General features: G+C 42.1%; 2 protein-coding genes across 2 annotated transcripts; one reads left to right on the top strand and one right to left on the bottom strand.

Annotated features, from left to right (window-relative positions):
* Positions 1–1,719: 1,719 nt before the first annotated feature.
* cracd (capping protein inhibiting regulator of actin dynamics) lies at positions 1,720–10,486 on the top strand. The gene is made up of 10 exons (XM_030772901.1): positions 1,720–1,780; positions 5,153–5,321; positions 5,708–5,840; positions 5,972–6,133; positions 6,234–6,446; positions 6,576–6,806; positions 6,888–9,069; positions 9,550–9,740; positions 9,950–10,109; positions 10,326–10,486. The coding sequence occupies exons 1-10, from the start codon at positions 1,720–1,722 to the stop codon at positions 10,484–10,486; spliced, it is 3,663 nt and encodes a 1,220-aa protein (XP_030628761.1).
* A 2,008-nt stretch (positions 10,487–12,494) lies between these two features.
* On the bottom strand, positions 12,495–19,789 carry aasdh (aminoadipate-semialdehyde dehydrogenase). Its single transcript, XM_030772129.1, has 17 exons — positions 19,557–19,789; positions 19,298–19,418; positions 18,471–18,778; positions 18,030–18,222; positions 17,505–17,746; positions 17,016–17,122; positions 16,589–16,761; positions 16,342–16,436; positions 15,986–16,167; positions 15,689–15,807; positions 14,764–15,274; positions 14,313–14,594; positions 13,853–14,016; positions 13,536–13,661; positions 13,187–13,318; positions 12,931–12,971; positions 12,495–12,867 (listed from the first exon to the last, which is right to left on the bottom strand). The coding sequence occupies exons 1-17, from the start codon at positions 19,787–19,789 to the stop codon at positions 12,495–12,497; spliced, it is 3,402 nt and encodes a 1,133-aa protein (XP_030627989.1).
* Between the last annotated feature and the right edge of the window lie 475 nt (positions 19,790–20,264).

The following is a 20,264-nucleotide window of genomic DNA, read 5'->3' as shown; positions in this document are numbered from 1 at the left end:
TCGTTTTTGATTTACGTTTAGTACAGTCATTCATGCCATTTATAACGCTGTGTCGGTAGGTATAAACAATGCAAGTGTAAAGGCTTTGGGAGTATGCAACCTGTTCTTGTCTTTGCATTATGGCAGTTGTGTGCACGCGCACGCGCACACACACACACACACACACACACACACACACAGTTTATCCTCTCCGATAACGCATTGCCAGTATCTCAGACAATGGGTATTCTCTGTTTTAAGTATCTATCACTCCTGATTGGCTGAATCACTCTGGTAATGTTTGTGTGTACTCTCTGCAGTATGACTTTGGACAAAGCCGTAGTTACTGATAAGAGAGAGGTAGAGAGAGTAATATAAAGGTGCAGAGAATAAGAGGGACATAATGTGAGAGGGATTGAGGAGAAGAGGAAGGAAGAGAGAGGGTTTAAAAGAGAGAGAGAAAGAGAGAGAGAGAGAGAGGAGACACAGGGGTGCCATCTGGAGCAGCCTCACTGAACGCACATACAAATGTCTCTTGTGCAAGTGCTCACATTTCTAATCCTCTGATTCGCTTTGCCCTTGCTATCTCCATTCAAAGACACACACACACATGCACAAACACACACACACACATACGCACCCCACAAAAGTGGAAAACACCCCTAAGTTTGCCTAGCTGACATTGCCTCCTGGATGTCTGCTAACCATCTCAAACTTAACCCGGAGAAAACAGAGCTCCTGTTTTTTCCTGCTAAGAACTCCCCAGCAATCGACAATACAATCACCATCGAGGGATCTGCGGTGTTTCCCACCTCAGCAGCCAAAAACCTTGGCGTCACCCTCGACAACCAGCTGACATACTCCGGGCACATCGCAGCAGTCACACGATCCTGCAGATTCGCCCTATACAACATCAGGAGAATCCGCCCTTTCCTCACGCAACAGGCAACCCAGCTCCTAGTCCAAGCGCTTGTCATCTCCCGCCTGGACTACTGCAACGTTCTACTGGCTGGCTTGCCGGCCTGCGCCATCAGGCCGCTCCAGCTCGTGCAGAACGCCGCTGCACGCCTGGTATTCAACCTCCCTAAGCACTCTCATGTCACTCCGCTGCTTACTGCACTCCACTGGCTTCCGGTAGCAGCCCGCATCCAGTTCAAGACACTGGTGCTGGCCTACCAGGCCACAAGAGGCTCTGCCCCATCATACCTTCAGTCTCTTATAACGCCTTACACCCCAACTAGGACCCTCCGCTCCACGTCCTCCGGACAACTGACGGTCCCCTCACTCCGGGAACCCGGCAGCCGCTCCTCCCGACCACGCCTCTTCTCTGCCATTGCCCCGAGGTGGTGGAACGACCTCCCCCATGCAGTCAAGACTGCGGAGTCTCTTACCATCTTCCGCAGGAAGCTGAAAACCCACCTCTTTAGAACTCACCTGTCCCCCAATGCCTAACCTCCCTTCCCCCAATGCCTAACCTCCCTTCCCTAAAAAAAAAAAAAAAACCCTTTGTCTTGTATTTCTGTTTGTAAAAGTATTCCAGGGGCGCAATGCGAAAGGGCAATTTGACGCTCAGTCTTATTATGATCTCTGTTGAAGGTATTAGAAATCCGACTGATGCACCAATTGTAAGTCGCTTTGGTAAAAAGCGTCTGCCAAATAACTAAATTGTAAATTGTAAATTGTAAATTTTTTTTCTTCCTGTACTCTCACAGCAGAAAAAAAGTTATTGAATCTGTGACAATGGACAGCAAGGAGACCAAAACTGAGCCTTGTTTAGAGGTAACAGTATCTGAAGGCCCAGGTAAATGCTAAAGTAGACCACCTGAGTGGTTCTTTCTCAAAGAGACATAACTGTAGCAAAAATTAACGATTTCATAGGTGATTCTGTTAAATACATTTTACTCATGTCTCTTTGAGAAGTGTGTGGCGTTTGTGGCCTTGACAATGACAAGTGGGGCCTACAAAAACACACTAAAGACCTGTTTGTTTTTCAAGGGTGCTGACTTTGCATGTGTGTGAAACTGTGTGCCCTGTTTTCTTCCTTTCCAAAGTTACACAATGCATCATTCTGTGATTGGATAATACATCATTCACAAACATCTATATGATGGATTCTGCAGTATTATGACTATATTTATAAGAATATATTTACAACTAAACTGTTAACTCCTGTAAGAAGTAGAACTGAACTGTGTTGTGTGTATTGCTGTGGTTCATGTGTACTTTATTTTTGAATGTATAATTTTGTCAGATAGTGTTTCTGCTGAATATCCAACTAGATATTTTGACCCTGTATATACAATGTTTTTCTTGGTTTAGGAAAAATGCATATTTAAACTTTCCCCGGTACTAAGTTATTACAAATGTCTGGGATCATCAACGTTGTACTTATTGACACTTTCAGAACCGTGGTTCCAGAGGAAGTATATTTCGTAGCTCATTCAACATCTAGTTGTAGTAAGAGGAATAACAATGACAATGAAGCAAACGTGACTTGACTTGACTTGATTATAGTAAGATTTTATTGTTGAGGCTTGTGATGCCCATCACTGATTAGTGGTGTCTTACACTGCAAAGTGCTCCAGTACACCAATCAGCACAACCTGTGTTTGAATTCAAAATTAGGATTGTGTATTATCATAATAGTCAGGTCAAACCTGACGGGCATTAACTGATGAGTAGAACAGATTATTTAAAGTGAATGAATGATTTTACATGTGTTAGAGCATTCAGCTTTTTATTCATTAGTGATTATATTGATTATATTTTGTACAGAATGGACTTTTCGAAATATTAGAAGTGCAGATTCACCCAGGTTAAGAATAGAGTTTTTTATTGGGCCTAGTAATGTTGAGGGTATGATTTGATTATTGACGTTTGAGAGGAGAAGAGCAGTTAAGAGCTGAGACGTTTTGTAGGGTTGTTGATAGAACAAACACTTTGAGGTGCTTAGTTTGGAATCCTTATGTGGGACAGACTGCACTGTGCTGTTACTGTTTGATACTATTTCCAGACACATACCACTATCTAAATTGTTTTAGAGAGGAGAGGTACTGAATCACAAATAAATGGCTTGGACATTGGCATTGGACGAATGTTCTTGTTGGTGGTCCACTCAGGGCTGAGTGTAGCATGCTGGAGAAGAGTTGATTATAGGGGTGATGTGGTATTGCGTGAAGCTGACAGGACTTGGTTCATCAGAGTGGTCTGTTGTTGAGTGGGACAGACACAGTGAGTGTATTTGAGCACTGCCTTCCTAACAGAGCTTTGTCCACTCTGCTTACATGCTTCAGTGCCTGAAGTGGCCCAAGGCAGTGCATTGTGGGCCAGCAAAGCAGGTCAAAAACAGAGAACAGGGTAAAGACAGAAAGAGATAAGGGAATGGAAGGAAAAAATGAACAAAGACCAGCTGGTATCAAGGCTACCTCATGGTAACAAAGACTGAGAGACTAGTATCCGCTGTTTAAAATCTTTACGAAGATGAACAGCTTGTTAGAGAGGTGAGAGTTTTCTGTCTGTTGTAACAGCTGGCTTTAAAAACTAACCTTTACCCTCACTCTTGACTTTAGCCTGCTATTAAGACTGCTATTGTCATTCATCTCAACTGTACAGCGGTGTTCAGCAGCACACTTAATGTGTAACTTTACGCTAGTTTCTACTTTTAGCTGTGTAAGTGATATGCTCTGATCCCAGAAAGCATTTATCCTCTCTGTGGTGTAGTGTGGCCCTGTAACCTCAGATACTGTACAGGGACCTCCCACTAACACACACACACACACACACACAAACACACACAAACACTTGCCCGCACAATAAGGAAAAAACACTACAGGGTTAAAGATAAGGGTCAAAATGGTTTTCTTTGGTGTTGCATTTAATCCTACAATCATTCTTTATGATATTATGAACCTACACGTGATGCCCTAAAGCAATTGCATGTCTTGGCCAAAAGTAATATACCTAAGGTGTGAGTTCTTAGTAAAATAACGAATACCAATCAAAGGTCTTTCTCTTATCTTGCATTTAATGCCATTACATAAAAATAGTCTCTCGTGTTAAATGTGACTCTTGATCAACCCTGTTCCTGGTGAATGCCGCTTCAGTAGGTAGGTTGATATTTATTCTTTGGTATTATTAGTTAGTAGGAATACATGCCACAGGACAGTGTCACAGCAAAGTCTAAACAAGTTAACACATGAAGTGAACAGAAGCATTTCTTGGTTTCAGAGGTGTAGTCCAGAAAGAGACATGCTTTGAAAAGCTCAGGTCTGTTGTTGTGAAGCGAGATTAGGAAATGTTGATGGAGTGTTTTTCTTGAATGTTTTCCAAAAACTAAGAAGTGACTATTGTCCAAAATACTCTAAGGCACACTTTTATTTTAGAAGGACAAATACATATTTATTGTACACGATTAAATAGTACAAATGGGTGTCGGATGAGAGCTCATTATGAAAGAGTAGTGTTTCACTGTATGCAGAGTAGCAGAGTCTTAATCAGCAATATCATGATTCCAGTGAAGTGAACAGCGTAGAGCCAGGTGGTAGATTGCGTTTGAGCAGTCATCATTCAGTGATCAAGCAGTGATCGATATTTTAAGTAAGAGAATGGGTCCCATTCCTGTGGAAACATGTGACATAAGTGATATAGCAAGTAAGATAGAATGAAAGTGAAAGAGATAACAAATTAGGAGCCTTGCGCAAGGTTAAAATCGTATCTAATTTTTGAAGACATAATTACATTAGATATGTTCTGGTGGTCCATTTGTTGTTCCTTAGCACTAACATGTACATTTTCAGCTACTGAACTTGAATTTTTTTCAGTTCAGACTTCATGGTGCACACATTTAGTATGAGTTAGATCTAAAATTAAAGAAACTAACTTAACTGGCTTAACTGGCTTTCATTGAGGGAAGTACTCAGAAATAGTCAAGCCCTAGTTCAACCAAAGATCTGAACACTGGGTGAATAAAAGGGTTTCAGCAGACAACCACGCACACATGCACACACACACACACACACACACACACACACACACACACACACACTCATTCACGCAAAACTTGCAAAAATATGCATGCACACGTGTACACACTCTCACGGACGTACCAGTGGTGCCAGCAAAGCTAATGACTGCTATCATGAGCTCTTATCATCTCTGCTCTTCATTATTCCAGAGCGGAAAAGACAGGGCAAATTTCAGCCTCTCCGGCGTCTGTTTGGGAAAAAGAAGAGGCGGGAGGTTGAGAAGGAGTTTGAGGAAACTGAGCTTAAACCCAGCCACTCTACGGGTGATGTGTGCAATGGAAGGGTCCTGGACGATAAGGAATCTAAAGAGCATCTGAGGTAAATGAGACATGTACTCTCTATCCCATACTGTTGCATTGTCATGTTTCTGTGTTGTCATGTTTCTGTGTTCTAGGTTTCTATATACTGTGGTCTTCTTTGATCTCCTCTTTAATGGCCAGTCCTTTTTTGCTTATAAAAGTATTCTTGAGACTTATAAAAGAATTTTCCATGCATTATATTATGATCTATTTATTGAACACGCCACCAATCACTAAACACTGTAAGATTTAACTGACAAGTATTTTCTTTTGATAATAAATGAAACATTTACTCTCACTGTTGTCAAGGTGATGTTAAAGTAATGAATGCATTAGTGTGTTGGGGACATATGACATTTGTTTGCCCACATAGTTTTATGTTGTGATGTTTGTTTTTGTTTTTAGAGAGCTTAATTCTCTGGGGTCTCGAGCTTTTTCACACGAGAGTATCTTCATTCCTGAAGGCCAGCCCGAGGAGCTCACCACAGAACAGACCATGTCTCAGGAGAATGTCTCAGACAAAGTCAGGAACTTACAGGTACCAACTGTAATATCCTCACACACACACAGATATATGTATGTATACAAAAACAGATTTATGTATGTGCATGTAGAATATGTTACAAATCCTCTATGATATCCAACCTTTTTCCATATGTTTGAACACAGAGGCAGATAGCTCAGAGTATTAAGTTTGGACAGAAACCTCCCTCACTGAGGAAGAGCGAGGGTGATGAGGGGAGTTCAGATGAGGAAGATGTTCCCAGAAGTCCATTGAAAGTGTTAGCCCAGGTGGAAGCAGAGCCCCTGCATGCTGAATCGAAAGAGAAGGTAAAAACTGCTAACATGCTCTCCATACAGCTACATTCCTCCAGCTACATACTGCATGTTCTTCTCTGGTTTCCCCTGAACTTTTGCTCTCTTCACTAAGGCTCATACTCCAAGCCCGGATGGTGCTTATTATGGAACCCCTGTGAAATCTCCACGTACGAAACGCCCTCCTCCCCCTGGCACCATTGAATCCATTAACTTAGATGCTGTGCCTCAGTCAGTCCCACGTTTGGACAATACCGCTGCCAAACACAAACTGTCAATCAAACCCAAAAACCAGAGGGTGTCCCGCAAGCATCGCAGGTTCACACAGGTAAGGAGGGATGCTCTCCTTCAGGTGATTTTTTGTGAAGTATAGTGAATGGGCACAAATTTTACTTTCTGGTCCAATAAATAAAATATTACTATCTCAGTAGGATTTTTAAATCTTTCTCTCCTTCAGGATCTGCAGGAAGTGTCTGACATAATACAAGAAGAAATAGAAGCACGAGACCATGCAGATGAATCAGATGTTTTCCTACATGACTACGCAAGAACTAAAGGGTTTCAAGAGGAATATGAGTCCACTGAGAAATCCAAGAAGCAGAGACTTCAGGAGGAAGAACTTAGGAAACAGGAGCGCCTTGAACTCCAAAGACAGAGAGAGCAAGAAGAGGAGAGAAGGAGGCAGGAGGCTCAGAGAGAGGAAGAGTGGATAAGAGCAGAGGAGTTGAGACTAGAAGAGGAGAGACGGCGTAGACTGGAAGAGGAGGAGCATATGAGAAGGGAAGAGGAGCAAAGAAGACAGAGAGAAGAAGAACAAATGAGAGCCATGGAGGAGGAGAGACAGAGAAGACAGGAGGAAGAGAGACTGCAGAGGGAGGAGGAAGAGAGACTGCAGAGAGAGGAGGAGAAGAGACTACAGAGGGAGGAGGAAGAGAGACTGCAGAGAGAGGAGGAAGAGAGACTACAGAGGGAGGAGGAAGAGAGACTGCAGAGAGAGGAGGAAGAGAGACTGCAGAGGGAGGAGGAAGAGAGAAAGAGGCGAGAAAAAGAGCAAAGAAAGAGGATAGAAGAAGAGAAGAGGAGGCAATTTGAGGAAATGAGAAGGCAGCAGGAGGCAGAGGAAGAGGAAAGAAGGAAAAAAGAGGAAGAAGAAAAACGGAGACTCCAGGAGCTAGAGGAGAAACAAAAGAAAGAGGAAGAGGAACATCTTCGTTTGGAAGAAGAAAGAAGGCAGCAAGAGGAGATGGAGGCTGAAATGAAAAGGCTGGCGGAAGAGGACAGGAAGAAAGAGGAGGAGGAGAGAGTAGCTGAGGAACAGCGCAGAGTCTCTGATCCTGAGTGGAAGAGGAGAGCAGAGGAGATACGTTGGAGAGAGATGGAGGAGAGGCAGAGACCCTTCACTTTCAAAGTTTCCTCAGGTGAGAAACAGATCCTCTTCCAGAAGGTGAACCTCACACCTGTCACGCCAACTTCGGGCCAACAGGACAGTGCAACTTCTGAAACTAGAGAGGGAACCAACGCCACTGTGCCTGGAAGTGCTGACTCTCCAACTCTCTCCTCCTCTCTGTACGTTCCTCACACTGCTATTCTGGTGACTGGAGCCCAACTGTGTGGCACAGCAGTAAATTTGGACCAGATTAAGGATACAGCCTGCAAGTCATTGCTTGGCCTGTCTGAGGATAAGAAAGCCATGGCCACTCTGCCTACCAGGTGTAAAACCTCTCCTGAGCGCAAATCTGGGAAAACCAAATCCTTCAGCGAGTCTTCCTTCTCTGATCAGTCAGGTGCTGACGTACTAGCAGAATGGGCAAGCATCCGATCCAAGATTTTCAAAGGTGCCGAGGATGGGAAGTACCAGGAATACCCAGATCATGGCCGTAAGCAGACTCAAAGCCGACCAACAAGTGAGGAGTTCAGTCAGGCCCCATTCCAGCATACCCACTTAAGGAAGACCATGTCTGCTAGCACCAAGTTTTCCATCGTCCCAGCCAAGAAGAAATTTGCTGACTCCAGTAGGAGTTCTGATTTATTCAGTCAAGAGGAGAGAGGGGGAGGGATGGTAGATTCTGCCTCTCCAACGCAGCCTTCACCTCCTGCTACTGTGAGCAAGGCTTCCAACAGGAGCAGTAAGACCGTCCGTATTGCAGACAGTGCAGAGGAATGTATGTTTGCCAAAGATCTCCCTTCCTTCTTGGTTCCCAGTCCTCCTCATGGTTCTCCCAAATCACAGCGGTCTGAAACTGAGTCAGTGAGCCAGGTAGAATCTGAAGACTCTGACACAAAGGAAGAGTGTGATCAGAAGGACCAGAGCAGTGATGAAAGGCCATCTCCTTTTGGGATCAAGTTGAGGAGGACCAACTATTCCCTCCGTTTCCACAATGAGCAACCCACAGAGAAGAGGAAGAAAAGGTACAGTGCAGGTGACAGTTTTGATGGTGTACCGGTGCCTCTTACCGCTATAGACCCAGACTCAGACTCCTCTGCATTCTCTGAGAAGTCCAGTCCTGCCAGTCCTTCTCCGCTTCGAGAAAACGTAGGTAGCAAACTCACAAAAGGCTCTGGTGCAGAGTCATGGTCCAAGTATAACAGAAATACGCTACCTGCAACACGAAGTGACAGTGATAAGTTCGTGTCCAAGCCTCCACTCCACCAGAAACCTGCCACAACCCCCAAACCCTCAGACAGTGCCACCCCACCACCTTCTCCACTTCCCAAACCTAGCAGAGCACCCACAAGAGATACAGAGACCCAGAGGAAAGAATCAGAGTTTTCAGCTAATGATGAGCTAAACAGTCAAAAGGAAGACGCTACAGTGTCTATTCAGACCCATAGGAATGGTCAAGGTCAAGGTCAAGGGGAAGATGAACCGAAGGAGAAGAGATCATTCTTCCCCTCTATTAGCATTCCCTGGAGGGAGAAAACTGACCGGAGGACGGAGCTCATCAGGAAAGGTCAATAGTGTTTTGATGCTTTTAGAATTTTTAAGATATTGAAAAGCTCACCAGTTCACTTAAACACCTCTTTTACCCCCAGCTACTGGGAAGTTCTGAGTAATTTCCATGAAAGTATATACAGTATGCAAAGTGACCTTTTGTATAGAAATTACTGAAGTGATGATGTGGTCCCTATATACTTTTTGGGTTTCAAAGTGTGGTGAATGTAATGTTTATTAATGTCTTAAACAGCTGTTTTAGTAAAGACCTGATACTTTCTAAGTAATGCTAATGATAAAATCGGTGAGAAGTCAAGTAACGTAGTCTTGCATTTTTACAGGCTTTTTTTGGTAATCTCATTTCTAATAAATTCTCCCTTTCAGCTTGGTCATAGATTAACATGCACTAGCATGCAATACCATCATCATTTTCACTGAAATGTGACACTGTTCACTGTTTGTATGGATGATGTTGTTTCTGGGTCTCTCCTCAATATAGAAAAGCCCTCTCTTCAGAGCAGGCACTCCCTAGACAGCTCACGGGTGCAGGAGAAAGAGACAGGACCCCTGTGGATCACACTTGCCTTGCAGAAACAGAAAGGCTTTAGAGAACAGCAGCAGAGCAGGGAAGAGAGAAAGAGCCAGAGGGAGGTTAAACTGGCAGAGAAACAAGCCCGGGAAAGAGACAGTGTATGTTGCAAGCACAAGACCAGCTCTTTGTTTTTGTACTGTTTATTTCACAAATGCATCTGACCATTACTCTTAAAAACTCCTGCATATTTTTGCCATGTATATATACACATAGATGAAGACTGTATATATGCCAGAAATGTCATTTTAAAAATATTAGGAAATTGGACTGACTGAGGTGAAAATGTAATGTTGTTTGTCCCTCACAGACTGGACTTGTCAGCCCTACAGAGGTTAAGGGCAGTGGCAACACAAGTCCACCCAAAGCCCAAACTCCAGAGGAAAGCAAAAGGCCAGATACACTCCTGGCCCGTTTTGAACGCCGTGACAACCTTAAGAAAGCCAACACTCTACCCAGCTCTGTCACTGGTAGCTAACTCAGTTTCATTTATTTACACAAGATATATTACGTCACTTGTAATAAAGGCTTCAGCATATCTATTTTTGATGCTGGTTCTCTTCTTTAGCATGAGAGCCATATTAGTCAAGTGGCCGTTGGTAACAGTTGACAGTTGCAGTTGGTAAGAATTTACTTTTTTATTGCTTTAGTTCTGTTTCTCATTTTATCTCTTTCCTATTTATCAGTTGAGATAGCTGACTCCACTCCATCTCCGCCAGCGACAAAGGAGGTGTCAAAGCGTTTCCCTCCAGGTGATACTCCCCAAGTTTCTACTGAGCCGGCATGGCTTGCCCTGGCCAAGCGCAAGGCCAAAGCTTGGAGCGACTGTCCACAAATCATCAAGTGACTCTGAGCCCTTAACTCAGCAAACAGAGCAAATAACACCCCAATCCCCTGACTTTGTATTCATCTCATAAAAAAATGTGACTCACTCAGACCAATAAGACTGCCATAACAGTAGGTAATCCTGTTTTTATTTTGTGTTTATTGTTTTTTTTTTTTTTTATAGCATCAGCATTGTTGGTTCCACAGGTCATGAGTAGTTAGAGCCTGGTGTTTCCTGCATATTTGCATATTGGCACTCCAGAATTATTTGGAATACTGTTGTTGTTGTTTTGTTTTTCATCTTGATGTACTTAAGAATTGTCTGTGGATGGTGGTGGTTGCGAGTTGCAGTTTTTCAGACATGGAGGACCTTCTTCTTATAGGTTTCCCTTCCCTCTCCTAATCCTTCTCTAGTTTTGCAGTTATGTATTCTTCACTTTCCCACAGCTCAACCCCTATACATCTAATACTCTCAAGTGTCTTGCAGCCGAGTCATAGTAAATCCTATTATCAGTCAATTTCAGTCTTTCCAACGTATACAACAGATATTCCTAGCTTTTAAGGCCACAGCAAAACACTGATGTAAATACAATAAAGCATGACCAGTCCGTCATAAACATACACAATACTAAAAGCAAAATAACAATCACATGATCTCTGAGACAAAACGTCTTTTAATTGATTGTTATAGTATTATTTATCGGGGACTATTTTGGGAAACATTTTAAGGGCTATTGACACAGTTGGTGACACAATTTCATATATGTTGCATCATTTCCACGTAGTATAAGCATGATAATCAGTACTCACAGCTGGGTTTTTTTTTTTAATTATTATTATAGTTTTATTTTCTAATGTTGGAGTATTTGTCATCATGTATTTGGAGATGTATTTATTCACATGACTTAACACTACTAATCCTTGTCTGATATGGATGAGGATAATCTCTATTTTGTAATGTATTGGACATTTTGACTAAATGCAATGATTTCCACTGTGTCCGTGACAACTGTGACAGCTGACATTAAAGCTGTTGTGAATATCACCATGACAAGAAGTCACTGTAGTTAAATATGTAAGTTACTAACACCGAAGCTGTCATAATCATTTCTTCATGACACCATGTCAATGCACTGAAAACGGTTGATACACGGTCTCCTGTACAGTGTCCATATCTTTTCTGTTTCCTTGGAAAATGAATGCCTTGGGAACACAGGCTGACTGCTTGCTGTAATATAAACACAGTTCCTCTGTTGTAGCGCGTGCTAGCTGCTCTTGTACCACTAATCAAGAAAATTTGTGAGATGGCTAAGCGATGGGAGATCATAGTTTCAACAATAATGTGATTACTTTAGTTAATATTAGAATGTGGAATCCACCCACTGATCATTAAGAGCGAAATGAGCCTTGCCACTGGATAATATCACTGATAACACACAACTTTGTCTTTGGACTTTCGAAGCCTTGATCTCCCAGTGCCCCCCCCCCACCTAAATTTAATGTTCTGTATGTATGTATGTAGGTATGTATGTATGTATGTATGTATAGAGGTGATTTCACACAGACTGTGCTCTTATGAAGATCACCGAACCACGGTTGCTTGTTCATTTTGTTTTTACTTTGGTCGTGTGCAATAGTGTAGCGTAAACAGTGTTGATGTAACTTGAAACAAAACGGTTTGATGATAATTGCACTCTTTTGTTCCACTTAGAGGTACTCATGGGAAGATCTTTAAGTGATACAAATGTTATGAATTATGTAGAGAAAATTAAAGGCTGATGTTTGAAGTCCCTGCTTTCGTAAATCTTTGTTTTCAAAAAAGACAAGAGAATGTAAAAATACAGTAAATTACCCTACCTGTTATATCCTGAATGGATGCGAAATGCTAAATCTCTTCTTAGCTTTATCTGGCAATTATGGTAATTTTAAAAATATTGCCATTCTTCAGTGCCTGTCATGTTGTTAACGTAATGAGCTCAGACCATTTAAATTTCAACTTTTTTATTTCATGTTAACAAAAACTTTTTAATTTAGCCCACCATTGAACCTCTTGGAGATTCCCTCCTTTTTGTCAACTCTATGGCATATACATAGTCATTTCGACATCCCACTACTAGGGTGTGCCCCCAAACAACAGGAGAGGAGAACAGCTCCCCAGGCAGGGAGAGGGAGGCCTTCAATGTTCCATTCTCTCCATCTAGTACCCACACTGCTCCATCTGTGGAGGAGAAAGCAACCAGAGTCTTGAATCCCCATGGAGAGCCGTCAAACACAAAGGGGCTGGAGAAAACCTTGCCTGTAGTCGCAAAACGCCACAGCAAAGCACCATCAGTACAACTCAGACAATACACACAGCCGTCATGTGACCCACATACTACTCGCTGACTGAATGCAAATGTTGATGTGACATCGTCGCTTGATCTGCATATTGTCCTTAGATCGGTCAAAGATGTTGGCCATACACATGGTGATGAGAAGACTGGTCCATTGGTGAAAAACTGCCACAGCTGTAATGTAAGTAATGTTAGTCTAAAATACTTCATCCATACTGTCCAACATGTGCAAGATATCATATCTGAATTATAGAAAAAGAAACACAAGCTCTGTGGAGAATTCACTCTCAGGAAAGTAGCTTTGGTTACCGCCCTTCTTCCTCAGAAACAAATTTCTCGTTAGCCCTGCCCATCTCGAAATTTGTTTTTGCTTATTGCTTTTTCCTCACCATTTCCCCTGCGTGGCTGAAACCATAAATGTTTCCATTCACCGAGCCGATGGAAACGCAGCTGGCAGAGCAGGAGGGGGATGAGAAGAATGGCGAGCCACTGGAGTGCGTCCACAAGAGGGCCCCACTGCCCTTTAAAAAAAAAAAATCACTGAATATAAGTCAATCCTCTGCTGCGTTGTGCTGTGCTCTAAAAGAGGAAGAATATGTTACACATATCTTGGATTCTCTTGTGGAATCACAACCTTAAGTCGAACTACATATTATGGGTAAATCTTTTGTGTACCAGTTATTCCAATGACATCATATTTATCAGGTAAGGGTGCAGCTCAGCTTTTCACACACTCACTGGGCTGAGACAGAGGAGTTTTCCTCCCAGTGTGGCAGTGTACAGGTGTCTTAATGAAGAGTGAATGCAGGGGGAAGAGAAAACTGCTCCTCCACCACAATGGTGCTTCCATGCACATTGTTTAACCTGAAATACAGTGACACACACTGTCAATAGTAGAATAAACTTAGGTCAGGAAATAAAAATATCTATATATGAAATACAAAGCATTCAAACACATTGCCTGCAGGCTCGGATATATGTTTATATATATGTGTGTGCGTGTGTGTGTGTGTGAGAGAGTTAGTGAGCTAATGGCAGTTGTCATAAGTGGTCACCTGAGGTTCTAATGCATAAATATGGCCATCGTGAGACCCCAGCATAACCAGCCCTGTTTCAGGGTCTACAGCAGGCGAGCTCTTCACTGCATCCCCAGTCTCAAAGGTCCACCATGTCTTCCCTGAGTCCACATGCAGGAAATACACCTGCTTGTCATAGCAACCTAAGGATATAGTCATGAAACTACTGAGTTGATTGATTACATTTTTTACGCTAATTTGTTTTTTTCTACATTTAAAAACACCAGCTATGTTTGCCCATCACGTTTAATATATTGTAGCTGGACAAATAAATTTGGGGGGCAGAACAGAGACTCAAGTTGGGAACAACATCCATTTCATTCTATTTCAGTCCCTGTGGGTACACTATGCATGATGCAGTCAGAGGCAATTTAACAATTCAGCCAAATAACCAAAAAAATGAGTCTAAGACACCAGTTAGGACAGGACCATGACTTACCCACAACCACCAGGGTCCCACATTTAGTGACAGTGGCAGAGGACTCCAGTCGATCTCCAAGGATACGCTCCCATTTGATCTCTCCACTTGTCAGGTGCAGAGCCTGCAGTCTATGGGAGTGAGAACCAATGAATGCTGTCACTCTGGTCTGGCCTGAGGTCAAGTGCTTTTCACACTCCACCAGCAGGACTGCAGAGGCATCTACACACCTGCCTGTGTCTGAACTCCACAGCACTCTGAGATCCAAAGCCTGGGAGTCCACAGAAGCACCCATCTGTTGAACTAAAAATAAATAAATAGTTAATTACACCCACAGTATTTCCCATTAACTGCAATTATACTAATGTAGAACTCGCATTGTGTTTTTTAATCTTCATACCAAAATTATGGCAAAAAATGCCCTGAATCAGCAACAAAAAATGCTTTACACACAAAATAACCTCTGAATTACCTTCCTGATCCCTGACCACCTGTCCAGGATGAAAATGCAAATCTGAATGGGACGTTAGAGTTTCCTCTCTAATGACTTTAGGTTCGACCATATCAGAAATGCTTTGAGAGCATCCCATTATCTCCATAATCTGGCCGGCTCTTCTTACAACCACAGTTTCCAAAATCCTCTTCTCTGAAGGAACTGCAGAGCCCGGAGTCCTCTTTTTTGCCATTGTGGATGCTGGGTTTATGGCTTGTCTCTTCAAAGGCACTACAGTACCCTCATGTTTTCTCTTTGCTGGTGGTGGAACAACTGCATCTTGCTCCAGGGAGCACATGACCTTGGTAACGTGGTGAAGGACATCTGTGAAACAGCCTTCCAATATGGCCTCCAGCAGACCTGTAGAGGTCATTCCTGTAGCATTGGAGATGTCCTCGTACAAACGTACAGCCTGGAGGGAGTCTCCACCACTTAACAAGAACTGGGTATCGGCCGTGATTTCTACATCCTCCGAAAGACCAAGAGCCTCCTAATGCAAACAAATGCACAAGTGCACATGTACGTACATACAAAGACACACACAAAAAATCAATATGTCAAATGTATTCACTTAATTCATACCATTCTGCTAAGATTCACAAAAAATGTGATTTGAATGCTTGCTTAATAAATTTAATTGAGTATAACTTTAAGTTTCTGTATTTTCATAAAGTTTTTCTTTCAAGAACATTCTTGATTTTATTGTGACAGACATGTTAAACATGTTGCTATGTTAAAGGATATAACAATGATTGTGTCATTTTAGGCACAATTTCATACTGATCGCATTTATATTAGTTAGACAATAGCCAGCAATCCTGAAATGATAAGTACTGCAGACACTCCAGTTTGTTTGCTACATTCTGGTATTATCTGCATATTTGGTAAGTGGAGCTACTTGTACCTTCCACAGTGTCTGCAACTTTTCTTTCACAGTGTCCATGTCCTTCCAGTCTGAAGGATTAACCGGGACATCTCTGTGTCTCTCATACATCTTCATCAATTTACCAATGTCTACTTTACCTGTAAGCAAACAATGCAGCTGCTTTATGACTGTAATACCAAACATCTTCAAAAATACAAATGATATTTGGATATAAATAAATAACAAATGTAGGTAAAACTATGGAGGCCTAGATGTACCACGGACAGGATAAGTCCACAGAGGAGGTGGTAATTAAATAGAGAGATTGAGATTTACCATGAGAAGTGAGTGGCAAGAAAGGGACCAATAGGATTGTATCAGGAATGCTGTGACTGGCCAGGAGTTTAGACAAGCTTTGGAGGACCTCTCTCACTATGGCCTTGTTAGAGTAGATAAAGTCCTTTGAGCCATGCATATAAGCTGAGGATGAAACTGTTCGATTGTCTTCAGAGGATGAACTGAAATCTCCTTGGACATGTGTAGTTTGGTCTCCATGGTGATCTCGTGGAGAATGGGAGGAGTTCTTTGGGAGATCTTTGGTCAGTGAAATGGAATGTCTACTCAGACTGCCAAAGTCTTGGGCTTGGTCTCCTTGTTGAGTTTTGGACAAAGACACAGAGCGTCCAGATAACGGGTGTCCAGAGAGAGGCACTACAAAAGCCACCAGCCTCCTGCTCTCATGCAGACCCACCACACAGGACTCAACCATGGGCAAGTTTTCCACAAGCTGAATGAACAGCAAGAGAATAATGATGTTCAATCACTTCTTAAATTCTTAAAAATTGCTAACCTAAAGCTAAACCTAAAAATGACAACATTTACTATAAAATGGTTGTTTCAAACACAGCTGATTTGCGTGGTTGTGGTTTTGTCAGTTACCTGTTGAACAGTATCGAGATTTACACGCTGACCGTGGCGTTTGATCAGCCGGTCCCTTCTGCCCAGGTAGTGCATCTGGGAATCTTTTATCTTTACCCAGTCCCCTGTGGACCGCATGGTTCCAGGAGTGATGATTAGCTCGTCGTCTAGGAGACACACCCTATCGACACCACCTGGTAACAAGGAACACATCACTTTTTGAGTGTACATATTAGAGATCAACTCTGCGGTACCATAAAAGGCGATTTTTGATTTTATGCCAGAAGGGATTGTCTAATGTCCACGTCGTTTTTATATCAAACCATAGGCATTTCCAAATAAGGTTTATATAACTGATTTATTTATCATTACAAAGCTCTGCGGGTCTTACAGTACCGTGAAAGCTCATTTTTTATAATGAGAGCAGTGATAAAAAGGCAGGATATACCTATGAACACCTGGCCTTCTCCCTCAGTAACTCTGCATCCATTTTCATCTCTCACTTCCACAGCAGTATCCAACAAAGGTTCCCCCAGGGGCACAGATGTATGCGTCCTGTCAATTGCACAAATGCCCACAAACACATTTTCTGTTAGTCCACCACTGAATTGAGCAATTCTAATAATCCACTATTTAATTTTCATATCAGGTGATGGACCCAGACATAAAAGCTATGTTACGAGAAAGAACAAGGACAATGTCACTCCAACTGATCCAACTTGAATGAAAATATCTGGAAGCATTCATTCATATCTCCTCGTAAACTCACTCAAAACTATCGCTATTATGTTTGCTGAATGTTAGTCATGAAACACCATTCGAGCATCCAATAACCATTAAGTCACGGCATTCCATTTGTAATATTAAACTTTAGATGAATTCAGAACACATGGTATAAGTAAACACAGCCTTTTACTGAGGTATCAGAGGAACTCACCTGTCCGCTGTGCACAGCAGACTGTCTGGGATTCTGTGGTAGCATGCCCAGCAGGACACCTCTGTGGTGCCATAGAGATTATAAATCTGTGTTTTATTGCCTTCCTGTCTCCAGTTTCGGAGGAGGGATGGAGAAGGACATACTTCACCCCCCAGAGCCAACACCCTCAGAGAGGAGTCAGCACAAAGCACCTTCTCCCGCAAGATATTTCTCCCAAATCGTCTCAACAGTGTGGGAGTGGCCTGCGGAACAAAAGAATCAAAGTTTAGTTTGAAGTTCTCAAAAAATGTTTTTAAATAATGACTACTGCAACATTTATTATGGTCTAAAATCCACTGTTAGTATGAAATTTAAATATACATATTTAAATAGAAGCTACTTCAGTTCATCTGTTTCACAAAAAGCAAGTTAGGATCATTTATCATTCAACCATCAAAAAATAATGGTTATAACCATGCTTTTGCAATAGTCTAATTGTTGTTATATTATTTGAGGGGTGGTAACTGCATCTCCAAAATCACCTACCTGTAAGACTGTGGTCTTGTAGTGTGTGAATAGCACCTGTGCCAGTCTGTTGGGTGTCTTTTTCATAGTCGAGGGGACGATAAGGAGGCAAGCCCCAGACGACAGAGCCAGAAAGATCTCCACCACAGAGGGGTCAAAGGTCAAAGGGGAGGCCAGGAACACCACATCATCCTTTGCCATCTGAAACAAAGATCTTTATAAAACAACACAATCATCAGTAATATACATGGCACGGTTTGTGCCTGTGTATATTCTGAAACTCATATACAGAGTTGTGGATCACTGAAAGAGTATCAGTCAGCCACTGTACAAACAGAAGAATCAGAACCACAGAACACAGTCTACAGCATGTCAGTCATGCCATTAAGTGATAAAGAAAACGTTATACACTAATATGACATCTACTCACACTATAATCTAAGTTGGACAACAAAAACAAACCTGAGATGCAGTATATTGGGAACAATACACTTGTGTGGGACCTTCACTATTTTAGGATTCCCAGTTGTACCAGAGGTGTGTAAAACATAGGCTAATAGCTCCCTCTGATGGCCCTTCTGTGTCAAAGACATGTCAGGTTGGAGAGTGGTCCCTTGATCTGTTTCTGCTGATTTTGTTGTTTGAAGTGCCTCACTGTTTGATTGAAGTGAAGATGATTCTTTCTTTATCCTTACTAAAATAAGTCTCTGTACTGACCATGTCGCACACAGGGCTATGGACAGGTGATGTGAAAAATCACTCTGGAATCTCTGGAGCAAAACAAAAAGACCCACGGGGGAAACACCCAAAACCATTAGTACACACCTACACACACCTCATAAATAATATAAAAAAAACATTACATCACAGAAACATCTGAACTGCTATAGTATGTATTATAGCCCTAATCTTTGTACAAGAAAGACCATTTCAGAACTCCATTGATCACAGGGAGCTGTAACATGGTTGCCTACAACACTACAGAGGAGGCTGTAGGGTGGAGATTTATGACTGTCTGCAGTGTTAATAATTGGTTTTGTGGGTGTAGTAGGAATATGATGTGATCTTATTGATATGTCAAAAGGGGCTTTGACATGTAATACAATGAGCAACATAAATATAAGAGTGTCACTCTTCAGTGTAAATGAATGAATGAGATTCTCAGAGATGTGGCTACTCTCAGAGATGTATATTTAATCACTAGTCATCAAAGATGAATGTACAACAGGTCCTGATTTTAGTCTGTACATATCCTTTCATTTAACAGCAAACAATCGTGATATCCTCACCTGAAATAAATCACTTTGGATAACACAGAATGTCAGATCACACCTCTCCATAATTCTCAGGGTGAGTAGTGGAGGTGAATCAGGGTTAAGGGGTACATATGCTGCAGGTAACTGAAGGATGCTGTGTATGAGATCAGAAACACTGCTGGTAAGAACCACTTGTAAAGACACATAATACACAACATACCAAATGTACTGTACTTAGGATATCCATACGAACAGTTTTGTTTTGAAAACAGTTTGGATTACTCCATCGTACCCCAGGATCCAAACAGGGAGATTCATATCCGACTGACAATATAACCCTATGGTGTGTTCGCTCAACACGACGTTCTCTCGCAGAAGCGTGGTTAATCGGTTCGCCGATGAAATCAGTTCCTCATATGTAAGCGAAGAACTTGCTCCTGTGCTACTGTAAAACATTACAGCCAGACTGCTGCCATATCTGAGGGATGCATCGTGCACCAATTCATGAAGACCCCTTACTTCCATTTTCTGAAACTCTCTGCCTTACACATAAGTGATCACCCGCTGTCGATTTGATTAAATTTACAATTTCTCTTCGTTGTTGTCATTGCATGTATGTGCAGCATATCCTTCAACGCAGGAGAGAATCTGCATTCTGCACTGGCGCAGAAAGATGACGAAACACATGACGACACACGAGAAATGTCCAATTACATTGCACTATTCTGTCACGACAAACTTTTTAAAATTCTTGGGGCGACAAAGCGCTCTTTTCTCCTATATCGGAGCAAAGTCACTACGTTTTTTTAAACCTTTGTGACTAAATAATTTTGCGTATAAACAACAATGGATACGTCTTTCACCCAAAACCGCGCAACATTAGATCAACTGAAAAGAAATTCAGAACTTTTCAAAGCCACGATGGAGAGTATTTTTCGGAAGGTGGGCCAGTTGTTTTACTTTCTCGCAAGTTTAGAACTATGATAACTCTGTAACGTAG

This window comes from Chanos chanos, chromosome 4, assembly GCF_902362185.1.
Source record: "Chanos chanos chromosome 4, fChaCha1.1, whole genome shotgun sequence".
NCBI classification, from domain to species: Eukaryota; Metazoa; Chordata; class Actinopteri; order Gonorynchiformes; family Chanidae; genus Chanos; species Chanos chanos.
This window is presented reverse-complemented; position numbering and strand designations above follow the sequence as displayed.

Bases quoted from the DNA above. Each gene is read 5' to 3' on its own strand.
- cracd (XM_030772901.1), top strand. From the start codon at position 1,720: ATGGACAGCAAGGAGACCAAAACTGAGCCTTGTTTAGAGGTAACAGTA. The intron at 6,447-6,575 runs GTAAGGAGGGAT...TCTCTCCTTCAG, and splicing joins AGCATCGCAGGTTCACACAG to GATCTGCAGGAAGTGTCTGA. The intron at 9,741-9,949 runs GTATGTTGCAAG...TGTCCCTCACAG, and splicing joins AAGCCCGGGAAAGAGACAGT to ACTGGACTTGTCAGCCCTAC.
- aasdh (XM_030772129.1), bottom strand. From the start codon at position 19,789: ATGGAAGTAAGGGGTCTTCATGAATTGGTGCACGATGCATCCCTCAGA. The intron at 18,779-19,297 runs GTGAGGATATCA...GTTTTGCTCCAG, and splicing joins TCCAAAGTGATTTATTTCAG to AGATTCCAGAGTGATTTTTC. The intron at 12,972-13,186 runs GTGAGGAAAAAG...CTTACATTACAG, and splicing joins TCAGCCACGCAGGGGAAATG to CTGTGGCAGTTTTTCACCAA.